The sequence below is a fragment of the Ovis aries genome, chromosome 3, assembly GCF_016772045.2.
Source record: "Ovis aries strain OAR_USU_Benz2616 breed Rambouillet chromosome 3, ARS-UI_Ramb_v3.0, whole genome shotgun sequence".
NCBI lineage: Eukaryota > Metazoa > Chordata > Mammalia > Artiodactyla > Bovidae > Ovis > Ovis aries.
This window is the reverse complement of record NC_056056.1, coordinates 132976244-132989587: the sequence shown is the minus strand read 5'-3', so window position 1 is coordinate 132989587 and position 13344 is coordinate 132976244. Positions and strand designations below refer to the sequence as shown.

The 13344-nt window shown below is 41.5% G+C and overlaps 1 protein-coding gene across 5 annotated transcripts in view; it reads right to left on the bottom strand.

The window, feature by feature from the left end:
- The window catches only part of LOC101123619 (cyclic AMP-dependent transcription factor ATF-7), a 96540-nt gene that overhangs the window by 11662 nt on the left and 71534 nt on the right, over nucleotides 1-13344 (bottom strand). For all 5 annotated transcript variants that reach the window (XM_060412535.1, XM_012174150.5, XM_012174149.5 and 2 more), the window contains 6 exons: nucleotides 11525-11662; nucleotides 6918-7075; nucleotides 5772-5871; nucleotides 5137-5250; nucleotides 4406-4558; nucleotides 1212-1409 (listed from right to left, as the gene is read on the bottom strand). In XM_060412535.1, the coding sequence (XP_060268518.1) occupies nucleotides 1212-1409; nucleotides 4406-4558; nucleotides 5137-5250; nucleotides 5772-5871; nucleotides 6918-7075; nucleotides 11525-11662 (861 nt within the window). The remainder of the gene's footprint in view (nucleotides 1-1211; nucleotides 1410-4405; nucleotides 4559-5136; nucleotides 5251-5771; nucleotides 5872-6917; nucleotides 7076-11524; nucleotides 11663-13344) is intronic.

Genomic DNA, 13344 nt, shown 5'->3' with positions numbered 1-13344 from the left:
TCTACTCTTGAAGCCCCAGTAACTATCCTCAGAGTGAGGACAGAAGGCTGCCTGGATTTTCTCCTTCACATCGAGAAAAGATCCAACAAGGCTTCAGACAGCCCAGGGCCAACACGGCCACAAATTCATTGACAGAAGCTGCTTGCAATGATAGTTGGAATTTTACACAGAAAAATACTCCTTTGTAGGGTAAATATGATTGCACAAAAATTAATAATACATAAGCCTACTTCTAGGAATCTATTTAACAGAGCTATTTACTCAAGTGCATACAATGTACACTGCAGCACTGCTGTTCTGGCAAAAAATTAAAAACATTATAAATATCTGGATCTTATAACCAAACTATGGAATGCTACACTGTACAGCTATTGAAAAAAATGAGGTAGGTTCTCTGTATACATGACTAGATCTCCAGAAGATAACTGCTTTGTGTTAAAACAGATATATAGTCCCTCCATGGCTCCCCTACAAAAGCTGAAAAATGAAAAAAATATCAGAAATATATATAGATATGGTAGGTACAAACTTATGTACAAGGAACAGAATGAGACTGGGAAAGACATACTGTAGAGAGATTTTATTTTTAATCTATACTTCTGTGTGTGTATGTATGTGTACACTACATATATGTTATATAAATATATTACCTTTGAACTGAATATTTTTTAAAAATCAGAAGAAGGGAAAAATATTCAAGAAAATATCTGGATTATAACTGTTCTATTTGTACTTGTGTGGTTTTTTCTCTTCTTTTTTTAAATGAAAGAAAGCTCATTCGGGGAAAAAACACACTTCATAGGCAGAGTTAGGCCATCTCAGAAGGTCAGAGAGGCCTTTTTTCTTTCTTTCTTTTATTAAGCTGCATTATCTGGACAAATACTTTCCCTCTAGGTGTTCCACTACCAGTCAGATTTTACTGATGATTTAAGAGAGCACCCTGGGGCACTTCATTTATTTTCCTTCATCCAAAAGGGTCTACGGATGACTCATTCTGTAGCAGACTTGGGATTAGATGGTGAGTGTCCTTTCCAGGGAAGAGATTCCAAGTCTGACTGGTAAGACACTCTTTCTGTATTCTTCCTGGCATATGTTCTGAATCCATCTTAATTTAAAGAATTATCATCTTCTACTATATTGTCCCACTTTCTCATGATTCAACATCACTTTCCAGATTCAACAATCCTAATAAGCACCCAGGACCCACTCACACTCAGCTGAATGTTCTGAGAAGTGAGTTCCTCAGCCTTCTTCTCTAGGGAGGACACCCACAGCTTCCGCTTTTGACGGCAGCGGGAGGCTGCAGCCCGGTTGCGCTCCAGAAAGCGCTGTCGCCGCTCATCTGGGTCTTCATCAACTGTGCGCCGACGTCGGCCTCCAGTGCTAGGAGTGGGTTGGGCTGGCGAGACCTGTTGCCCAGAAGGAAGAGGAGTTACTTGAAGGGAATGTCAATCCTTTCCAAATTAAACCTGATGTAAGATCTGGCAAAGATCTGGTTAAAGGATCTACCAGCCTCTGTCACCACAGCAAGTCTCCTCGCTATGTCCCTTAGCTTCTCTTCTGCAGTAGTTCCTCATTCTGCCTCCTGTTTCCTTTCAGTCTTCTCAGTTCCATACTTAGACAAACTACAGTTCAGTTGGAAACTCTGATTATTTCTGAGACAGACAGACAAAAATGAAACTAGGATCATTTTTTGTTTCTTAACAGTAAATATGGTGGGCAGGGAAATTATAATCAGAAGTGTCAGGGGAACTTTCAGGGAGACTGTGGAATGAAAAATTGGAGAATTACTGATTTGGCCAAGCAAAATAGACAAACAACTGCATGCTGTAAGTTTCAGAAAAGGAGAAGAGAATTTACCATTAATGAGATACGAGCTATCATGGAAATATATGAATTAGCATTTTTTTTTTTTTGCTGTACCACGAGGCTTGAGGGATCTCAGTTCCGTGCTGCTGCTGCTGCTGCTGCTAAGTCGCGTCAGTTGTGTCCAACTCCGCTCGACCCCATAGATGGCAGCCCACCAGGCTCCTCTGTCTCTGGGATTCTCCAGGCAAGAACACTGGAATGTGTTGCCATTTCCTAAACCTGGGCCATGGCAGTGAAAGCCTGGACTCCTAACCATTAGGCCACCAGGGAACCCCTAGTATATTCTTTTTATTTGTAATCAGTTATTAGTCATCCTCAACAATGGCCCTGCTTCCTGCTTTGTTTGTTCTGTTTGTTTTTAAAGAGAAAAATATTTTCAAATCCCTTTACAAATTGGTGATTTAAGACCATCTTTTTTTAATTTTTTAAGGTTCTTATTGAACTTATTACAATTTAGCTTTTTTAAAAAATGTTTCTTTGGTCTCGAGGCATGTGGAACTTAGCTTCCAGACCAGGGATCAAACCTGCACCCCTTCCATAGGAAGGTGAAGTCTTAACCACTGGACCACCAGGGAAGTCCTCGAGACCATCTTTTTTTAAAAAAAATATTTATTTATTTTTGGCTGTGCTGGGTCGTTGTTGCTGTGCTTGGGCTTTCTCTAGTTGTGGTAAGTGGGGTCTATTCTCCAGTTGCTTTGTGAGGGCTTCTCATTATGGTGGCTTCGCTCGTGGAGCACGGGTTCTAGGGTACTCGGGCTTCGGTGGTTGTGGTGCACGAGCTCCGCTGACCCATGGCATGTGGGATCTTCCCAGACCAGGGATCAAACTGGTGTCCCTTGCATTTCAAGGTGTATTCTTAACTATCGGACCAATAGGAAAGCCCTTATCTTTTGTTTTTAAACTTAAGGCTGATGTCTCTTGTTTCTAAAGCACTTTTGAATCATCTTCCTTTTCTGTTAGCTGGTATGTATTCAAAGAAAAGAGACCAACCTTATAATAATGGCCAAAATTAAAATATAGAAAGGTCAGCCATCTGTATAAAAGAAACTATGTAATGTAAAACAATGCCAAAAATGAATTCTTCCTGAATCTGTTGCTATTAGAGAACATCTATACTGGTAGTTTCCAAATGCCAGAGCTCAAATCAGTTGCATGAGGATAAACATAAACTCATAAGAAAACAGAATCTTATTCTACTTCAGGCCCTACTGAATCATAGTCTCCAGTAATATAGATAATGAAGAGATAATTTTAATTATTCAGATTATTAGTCTCTCCCCCAAAAGAAAAAAAGCGGAGAAGAAATTTCAAACTCATTTTAATGAGCTACAGGCCTTGGGGTTGCTGCTTCTCACTGTACTAAGGGAAGTTTACACAGATTCTCTTGTGATTTTCAACTTGCTCTTTGTCCCGAGCTCACTGGTGCACACGTAAAGACTGGTGATTGAGGAGGAGAATGGGGAAAAGCAAACGATGGATTCCTATTCTCTTATAGGCAACTTAATAATACATGCAGGGAACGGAGGTAAGAGAACAGACCAAGAGAAACTTGGGAAGAATAAGGAGAAAAGGAATTAGTGGTAACTAAAAATGAAGTCATGTCATTTCCTCAAGGGGAAGCAGCACAGTTTGGGCAAGGGGGCTGCTGCTTTACCATTTTTAGAAGGGACTGGCATCAGAAGGGGTTACAGGAAGGTGGGCAGGCTTAGCTTCTAACAAGAAAACTCAAATGAAAGCTTTCGTTGTTGGCCAAGCTTTAAGGCAGCATATGGTCATTAAATGTTAGGACATGTGGTGGTAACTGATGAAGCAGGTGATGACATCAGGAAAAGGGGATGGGCCAAAGATGTAACTCTACAAACTGATATCAGGTTGTTGTCACCTAACCAGTACAGACAAAAAAAAAAGGCTTACTTGGTTTCCAACGAAACTTAGTAAAACTGAGGTCTCCTTGAAACAAAAGAATTGGGCTTCTAAAGTAGATCTCTCTGGCTTTTTTAAGACTTTAATTTCTCCTGATAAAAAGAGATTAAATTGATAAGGAAAAAGTGTTTTTCAGGGTATGTGTTTGTTTACTGAGCCATCTTAATGCTGTGACATCATATTTTATTAATATATTGTTAGTATCTGATTTTTGTATAATCAATTAAGTTTTTTGGGGGTTGGTGGGGGTTAAGACAGGAGAGACTAGAGACTTTGTTGTATAAAGTAGCTTGAAATGAGGTTCTGTCACATTTTAGAGGGCACTGCAGATAGAGCACTCACATGTAGAAATAATAAAAAAGTAGAAAACAGAAACTGAGACCTCCTCTGTGGCAGTTCTGCATTACCCAGTCTGCTTGCACTTTGTCTAACAAAAGGATGGATAAAACAGAGTGCATTTTGCTACTGTCACACTGTCAACAAGAAACAAAGTACAAGTTGAAGCCCAGAAGGCTGAAATCCATTCCTCCTTCATTTCCCTGCTCCTTGAAAAAACAGACATGACAAAGAGTAATAGCGACAAGCTGGTGCCGCCATCCAAGGGTCTGCTGACCTGTGGCTGGGCAGGGGATGGGGCGTCAGGGTGCTGGATGAGGATCTGGCTTTGCTCTGGACGGGCTGTCACCATGGTGCTGGCAGTCCCCACCACCATTCCACAACCACCATTGATTGAGGAGACCTGGTGGGTTAGGGTAGCTTTTAGTCTCTGTGGTAAAAGATAAGAAAAAATAGCTTGTCAAGGGTGAGATTTTATTAACAGTGAGAAAAGTGGGCTTAGATTTTATTACTGGCCTTACAGACAAAATTCCCACACTGATTTTCCCTTAACAAAGGGATTAAAAGAAAATGACATAGAGAGAAAGAGCGCACATGACCCCTAAAATACCTACTCTGTTCCCTCACTATCATCCTGGGCACAGTTGGAGGGTGGGGGTTGTTGAAGCGATAGAGTCCAGATGAAAGCTCTACCCTGGAACCTGGCCAGGGGCTGGTTATGCAGTTATTCACCTCTTGGCCAGCTCTCCTGCCCACTCATCCACCCTCCATCTGTCACCCTGGAACTGAAACAGCAAGAGTTCCATCCAAACAATCTGTGCTGCTTCTTTTCACTGCCATTGCCTGTGTACCAGGCTCTAAAGGTGGCAGAGAGGAGATAAGAGTCATGAATCAGGGTCTATTCTTCTCCAGACCCCGCAACTGGGTAGGTCTTTTAGCTCTGCAAGCCCCAGAAGATACCACTTCTTTCAGAAGGGCCAGCATTGCTCCAGGTTGGGATGTACTCACCATCTTGGCTTCTGATGGCATAGGGTGGCCAGAGGGAGAAATGGAACCACTGCTGTTAACTGGTGGGCCAGGGATACCAGGAATGTTGGGCACCATAGACACAGGTCTGGCCAGCTAGATCAAGAGAAGGAAGAAAAATCAGAAGGGGACATAATGCTATTAGTAGGGCAACAGCTTCCCCAAATGAAGTGTTTTTGAGGCTGCCACATTAGGGCCTGTTCTATGCACCCTGCCCATGCAGAAAGTCTGGGAAGTACCTTCCCTCATGGAGCACCACAGGATAGGGGATCTAATCCTTCAGTGCTGTGACAGTTTCTATGGGAAAGGCTGAGGCTGTATCTTGAGGAAAGTGGTGGGCAATTTGTGAGGTACTTAGTGCCAAGTGAAATAAGCCAATCAGCAGGCTGGCAAGATCAATTCCTAGACCAGGAGCCAACGGTCCAGATGAGCCTTTGTCTAGTGTTCCATAGTGCTGGACTGGCAGAGGTTAGTGAAAAGTATGGGCAGGCTGCCACGCTCAACTAATACAGACCAGAGCCCCTGCTTCCCTGGGGCTCATGTGTGTTTATGAGCATTCAGGTGGAAGGGAGGGGTTCGTGTGTTGCTGGGTTGGCTGCCCCAACTACAGAGCTCACCGATATAACAGAAGGCATCTGTACTGGAGGCCCTGGCAGCACAGGCATGGTCTGTCCATTAGCAAGATGCATGACGAGAGGGAGGGAGCCGGTGGGAGACCTAGAGGAGACGCGAAGTGAAATGCTCACAATACAGACCCTTTTGCCAATGATCTTCCTCCTGTAATTATAGCAGATTTCCCAGTCTTTTCTAGTTATGGTAACACTGTAAAATGTTGACACCCTCATGATGGCAGATAAAGCAGGACATGCTACTTACCTTACCTTATAGATGGAGAGAAATGGCAAGACCTTTACACCTTGCAAATTAAGCAAACACCACTGAATTCAAGTGGGTGGGAAGCTAACTATTGAGTTTAGAACAAATAAATAAACATTCCTACCACTGGCATGTATAAATTCTGTGCTACCTTAGACAAGGACTACTTCTACCAAAGTTGCCATTTTGCAAGGCTGAATTATGTCATATGATAGCCAAATCTGAGTAAGTTACTCCTGTTCCTTTCCATGTTTTGTTCTACTGTCTAAGAAGGAAGCCAGCCCTTTGTATTTTTCTTAATGGGTCTAGAGAACAATAAGCTTTCAGAGGCTGAAGCCTGACAACAACCTCTTAACCCATGGGTACCTGGAGACAGGATCTTAAGTCATCCCATTAGGAAATCTGCATGGGCCATGCTAGGAGTGAAGACAAATAGACAGACAAAATTAGGAATAGCAAAGACCAAGAACCTTAACTGGGACTGAGGGGAACAACCAGACTTAAAAGATGACTTACTGGGTTTCAGCCCCTCATTCAGTAGTTCCTCCATAAACTTCTATAACATTGAGGCCAAGAACTAAATATATACTTCCCTGTGTGACCTCAACCATTATAATGAACTGCCTAAAGTTCAAAGGATTCTTCTTTTAGGCTGAATAAGTATTAAACCTCCAAATTAAGGAAGTACACGCTCAAATAAATACTTGCTTGGCTACTAAAAAGGTAAAGAAGATTCTGTTTATGGGGTTAAAAAAATTCATTTTGAGACACAATCTCAGTAACTTGTTTTCCTTGAGAATTCAGAAACAGTCACTATTTTATAAAATAATTTCATACAGAGCAAAGAGATTCAAGCTTTGCTGCTTCTCCCTGCTCTCTATACTTACCCCAGTTGCCTGTTGGATGGGGGAGCCTGTGTGATGACGGAGGTTGGGGAAGGAAGGGTTGGGTGAAGTGGATCATAGCCCAAATGGAGAGGCAGGGAGCCCGGGCGTACGATGGTCGGCGTGGGAGTAGAGATCACAACAGGCTTTGGGGCAACATCCTGGCGAGAAGAACCAACAGATCACAAAATGCTTTAACGGGTTGCTTATAGGGAAATACAGAGCTGGTAAAATTTAGTATAAATTTATTGGAAAGAGCACTCAGGCTACTAAGGTAAATTGTGACCTGATTCCATGGTGATCATGGACTCACACCTCACTAACCCATTCAGATGGAATGCTGAGTTAAGACCTTTGGATATCTCCCTTCCAGCGATAATGGCAATATGAGTGGGATGACAGTTGGAAGACCACTTGAAATCTCTGTAGAAGCATTACAGTATCACATAAATTCTAAGGAGTGATATAATTTTTGTTTGTTTTGGGGCCATGCTGTGCAGCATGTAGGATCTTAGTTCCCTGATCAGGGACTGAACCTGCATCCCCTGTAGTGGAAGCATGGAGTCTTAACCACTGGACCAAAAGGGAAATTCCAGGAGCATTATAATTTTTCATAATCTAGGTACTTTCATCCTAAACTTGATGCTCAAGTGTCTACTGATCTCTAATGGGAAAAAAGTATAAGACTGGTGATAAGGCAATCCGGTATCTCCTATAGACCCCTTAAAAAAAGGACTATGGAAGTTTGAATAATGACCATATTGTGATAAAACAAACTGCTTCCCATTGTTAACCCATTAGGACCTTAGAATGCCAGTGCCCATAGTGGCCCTGAAAACATCTCTAAGCAGCCTCTAGGACCTGGCTGCTGCTGGCAAGAGGAGGAGGGGAGGACAGCTACAATGTTTATGGAGGGGATAGTTTTGAGATGTTAGCAAACTAGTTTTGGAGGAAGGTTAAGATGAGGTACAGATGCTCTATCCACAGTGGATACTAAATAATAACCACACGTAGCACAGTAGAGACTGGAAGGGGGCATCAGGAGACTCCTGAGGTTCTGATAATATTTTCAAAGTGTTAGTTACATACACTGTAAACTTTGTGAAAATTCAGTAAGCTGTATACTGACAATTTATGTGCATTTCTGTATGTGTACTATATTTAAATAAATTTATAAAAAATAATATCTCACAAAGTGTTTGCTTTAAAAAAGTAACACTAAGAATTCTCATAAATATTCCCTTTGAATCACTTAAAAATGTTCCTCTTGGAATAATTTTTTTCTAAATGGTTTAATGTTCAATTTATGAATCATGTGAGTTTTCATTTTCACTTATTAATTGAAGTAGTACAACATATATGATCTAGTACAATATACATAAAGTATATAAATTTAAAGGATAAAACAAAAATACATATGTAAAATAAAAACAAAGCCCATTTTTAGCACCCCAGAACATTCTCCTGTGCTCCTTCCTAATTCATACCTTCCCTCAAGAGGTAAAGGGTTTCCTCCAATCAAAAATAAATAAATAAATAAATAAAAAGAGCTAAAGAGTTGAAGATGAATTCTATCGTCTTCAAATAGTTTTGTCTCTTCTTTACTTTTTCTTTTTGGCTATATGGCATGTAGGATGTCAGCTCCCCAACCAGGGATCAAACCCGTGCTCCCTACATTGGGAGCTCAGAGTCTAACCAATAGATTGCCAGTGAAGTCCCAGTTTTGCCTCTTCTTAAATTTGATGTAAATGGCTTCACATGGTATGTACTTTTGTGTCTGAAATTTGTTTTGTTGTTGTTCAACATAATGTCCACATTGCTGTATATCATTAGTCTATTCTTTTTTTAATGCCATGTGGTATTCCATTTTAGAAATATACCACTATTTATTTATTCCCTTGTTGAAAGACATTTGGACTGCTTCCAGTTTTACTATTAATAATATGAATTAAATTGAAGAAAGTGGGGGAAACCACTAAACCATTCAGGTATGACCTAAATCAAATCCCTTATGATTATACAGTGGAAGTGAAAAATAGATTTAAGGGACTAGATCTTGATAGAGTGCCTGATGAACTATGGATGGAGGTTTGTGACACTGTATAGGAGATAGGGATCAAGACCATCATCCCCAAGAAAAAGAACATGCAAAAAGCCAAAATGGTTGTCTGAGGAGGCCTTACAAACAGCTGTGAAAAGAAGAGAAGTGAAAAACAAAGGAGAAAAGGAAAAGACAGAAGCATCTGAATGCAGAGTTCCAAAGAATAGCAAGGAGAGATAAGAAAGCCTTCCTCAGTGATCAATGCAAAGAAATAGAGGAAAAGAACAGAATGGGAAAGACTAGAGATCTCTTCAAGAAAATTAGAGATACCAAGGGAACACTTCATACAAAGACGGGCACAATAAAGGACAGAAATGGTAGGGACCTAACAGAAGCAGAAGATATTAAGAAGAGATGGCAAGAATACACAGAAGATCTGTACAAAAAAGATCTTCACAATCCAGATAATCATGATGGTGTGATCACTCACTTAGAGCCAGACATCCTGGAATGTGAAGCCAAGTGGATCTTAGGAAGCATCACTATGAACAAAGCTAGTAGAGGTGATGGAATTCCAGTGGAGCTATTTCAAATTCTAAAAGATGATGCTGTGAAAGTGCTGCACTCAATATGCCAGCAAATTTGGAAAACTCAGCAGTGGCCACAGGACTGGATAAGGTCAGTTTTCATTCCAATCCCAAAGAAAGGCAATGCCAAAGAATGCTCAAACTACCGCACAATTGCACTCATCTCACACGCTAGTAAAGTAATGCTCAAAATTCTCCCAGCCAGGCTTCAGCAGTACATGAACCATGAACTTCCAGATGTTCAAGCTGGTTTTAGAAAAGGCAGAGGAACCAGAGATCAAATTGCCAACATCTGCTGGATCATCGAAAAAGCAAGAGAGTTCCAGAAAAACATCTATTTCTGCTTTACTGAATATGCCAAAGCCTTTGACTGTGTGGATCACAATAAACTGTGGAAAATTCTGAAAGAGATGGGAATACCAGACCACCTGACCTGCCTCTTGACAAATCTGTATGCAGGTCAGGAAGCAACAGTTAGAACCAGACATGGAACAACAGACTGGTTCCAAACAGGAAAAAGAGTACGTCAAGGCTGTATGTCACCCTGCTTATTTAACTTCTATGCAGAGAACATCATGAGAAATGCTGGGCTCGAAGAAACACAAGCTGGAATCAAGATTGCCTAGAGAAATATCAATTACCTCAGATATGCAGATGATACCACACTTACAGCAGAAAGTGAAGAACTAAAGAGCCTCTTAATGAAAGTGAAAGAGGAGAGTGAAAAAGTTGGCTTAAAGGTCAACATTCAGAAAACTAAGATCATGGCATCTGGTCCATCACTTCATGGCAAATAGATGGGGAAATAGTAGCTGACTTTAGTTTTTTTGGCTCCAAAATCACTGCAGATTTTGGTGACTGCTGCCATGAAATTAAAAGACACTTACTCCTTGGATGGAAAGTTATGACCAACCTAGACAGCATATTAAAAAGCAGAGACATTATTAAAAAGCAGAGACATTATTTTGTCAACAAGGTCTGTCTAGTCAAGGCTATGGTTTTTCCAGTAGTCATGTATGGATGTGAGAGTTGGACTATAAAGAAAGCTGAGCCCTGAAAAATTGATGCTTTTGAACTGTGGTGTTGGAGAAGACTCTTGAGAGTCCCTTGGACTGCAAGGAGATCTAACCAGTCCATCCTAAAGGAGATCAGTCCTGGGTGTTCATTGGAAGGACTGATGTTAAAGCTGAAACTCCAATACTTTGGCCATCTGATGCAAAGAACTGACTCCTTTGAAAAGACCCTGATGCTGGGAAAAATTGAGGGCAGGAGGAGAAGGGGACAACAGAGGATGAGATGGTTGGATGGCATCACCGACTCAATGGACATGCTGCTGTTGCTGCTGCTGCTGCTGCTAAGTCGCTCTAGTCGTGTCCAACTCTGTGCGACCCCATAGACGGCAGCCCACCAGGCTCTCCCAAACCTGGGATTCTCCAGGCAAGAACACTGGAATGGGTTGCCATTTCCTTCTCCAATGCATGAAAGTGAAAAGTGAAAGTGAAGTCGCTCAGTCGTGTCGACTCTTTGCGACCCCATGGACTGCAGCCTACCAGGCTCCTCTGTCCATGGGATTTTCCAGGCAAGAGTACTGGAGTGGGCTGCCATTGCCTTCTCTGCAACGGACATGAGTTTGGGTGAACTCTGGGAGTTGATCAGGGAGTTGGACAGGGAGGCCTGGCGTGCTATAGTTCAGGGGTCGCAGAGTCGGACACAACTGAGTGACTGAACTGATGAATACAACTGCTATGAACATCCTTATATACTTCTGTTGGTGGACATATGCACTGATTTCTCTTCCATACAGACTTAGAAGTGGAGTTGCTGGGTCAGAGAATAGGTGTAATTTATATAAATCCTCTAAACAATGAACATTTATTTAAACATAATCAATCCTTCTGTATCACACTATGTTTATACAACTATCATATCAAAGCATCATCTATCCATCACAGTTTCAGATGACTCTTGGTGAGCAGCTTTACCTTCTCCTTACGTGGTGGGGAGCAGGGGCTAGAGGCAGGGCTGTCAGGCGGGGATGAGTCCACCTCCACTGGCTCCTCTTCTTTGATTCTGATGTCTGGTGTAGAAGGCAGAGACATGTCAAGGGGCCCAGAAGCAGCCTGTTAGAAGAGAGAAATGAGCATAGTTCAATCCCATGATTCCCTTCAGGTTTAATCTATATCTTCCCAGTTAAAAGATGAGGGAATATACTTCTAAGAAGTTCAATCCTTGGTCAAAGCACCAAACTAAAAGTCAAAGAAATGTGGAACCCAGGTTTTCCAAACAACTCTGGCCAAATCCTTTAACTTCTCAGGGCTTCTGTTTCCCAACTATAAAATGAAGTTATTTACACCTGTCTCACCGTGGATGAACACTGATAAAAGATTCTGAAAAGGTGGGGGAAAATACCTTTAAATGCCTATGAAGACCCTGAAAGGAGAAAATTTAAAAAAGCTGTCATTTATCCATCAAATACTGTGATTATTTTTCAGGAAAGCACAACGATTCCTGAATCCAGTGCCTTCCTATTCTCAACCAGCTCCACTGGCTACTAGAGAGCGGTGAACACTTTTTCCGCCAATCAGAATGACTAGATTACCCAATTATCAAAAGCAAATTAAATAAAATTGGCTATTAAAGTACTGTCGATGAAAGAGGGAATATCTTTTCTGGGGAACTCTATATGCTTGATGGTGTTCTCACCCCCAAATCTGGTGCTAAACGCTAGAAGTTAGGAGGATAGGGTTTTGGGGTAACAAAGAAAGGAAAGGCTAATCATCTGATCAATGAAAGAAACTAGAACTTGGTCCTAGGGGCAGGACTGGAGAAAACTAGAAGGGAAAGAGTACTTTTCTGGCAGTGGTGCAATCACCTCACAGAACTGGGGAGCCATAAGTGGCTTTGAAGAGAACAATAAACCATCTAAGATGACCCTGATACTGCACAACAGGGAAGCTGGCGTTGCAGTTCAGTTTCATGACAAAGTGGATTCTTTGTTCTAGTCTTCCCACATCCTAGGCTTCTTGGTGAAAGAGGAGCTTGTTTTTAATTTATCCCTTGCTATTTTAATCAATAGAAATCCTGGTATTTGAGTGAATTGAAGATAATCTGGTATCTACTACATTTGAGAAGGTGGTAATGGTTCTTTCTCTCCAGTCTGATAAGGATGAGCAACAGCAAAGATGGTTTCAATTTCTGCCCTCATTTTTTTCTACACAGATGTCAGGTCCAAGTGGGCTAATTCTTGGATCCCTGTAGTCAGAGGGCGGTGGGAAGGAGAGGCCTCTTAAGTAAATACAACCACAAGTTTAAAATCTCCTAGAAGCATCTCCTAGAAAAGTTGTGGTTCAGAGAAGTTTGGGGCTCATAAAACACTCCTGGGGATAATTTTCCACAGAGCCTATGCTTCTCATCAAGAAGAGGTGAAGACCACTCCTGACCAAGCAGGGAGAAACACCAAGAGATGCCCAGTGAGTAAAGGCCTAACTAACTGTGTCAACTGAGCTAAAAGGGCAGTAGAAAAGACTTGGAGCCTTTAAAAGGAGTCTAATTTTCTTGAATTTCCTGATAATGAGTTTGGTTTCAAATCCTTCACAACCTGGTGGAAACAACTGGACTGATTTCTTTGTTTGGGGTGAGGAAGAAATGACAGAGGGGATGAAGTAGAGAAACTGTAAGATAAAATTATACCACATAGATTGTAAGCAACTGATTGATAAAAAGAATGATGAACAGACCACGGCAAGTTCTGCCATTTGAAAGGAGAACTACAAATATATGCCACTGAGTTTCCCCCCACTTT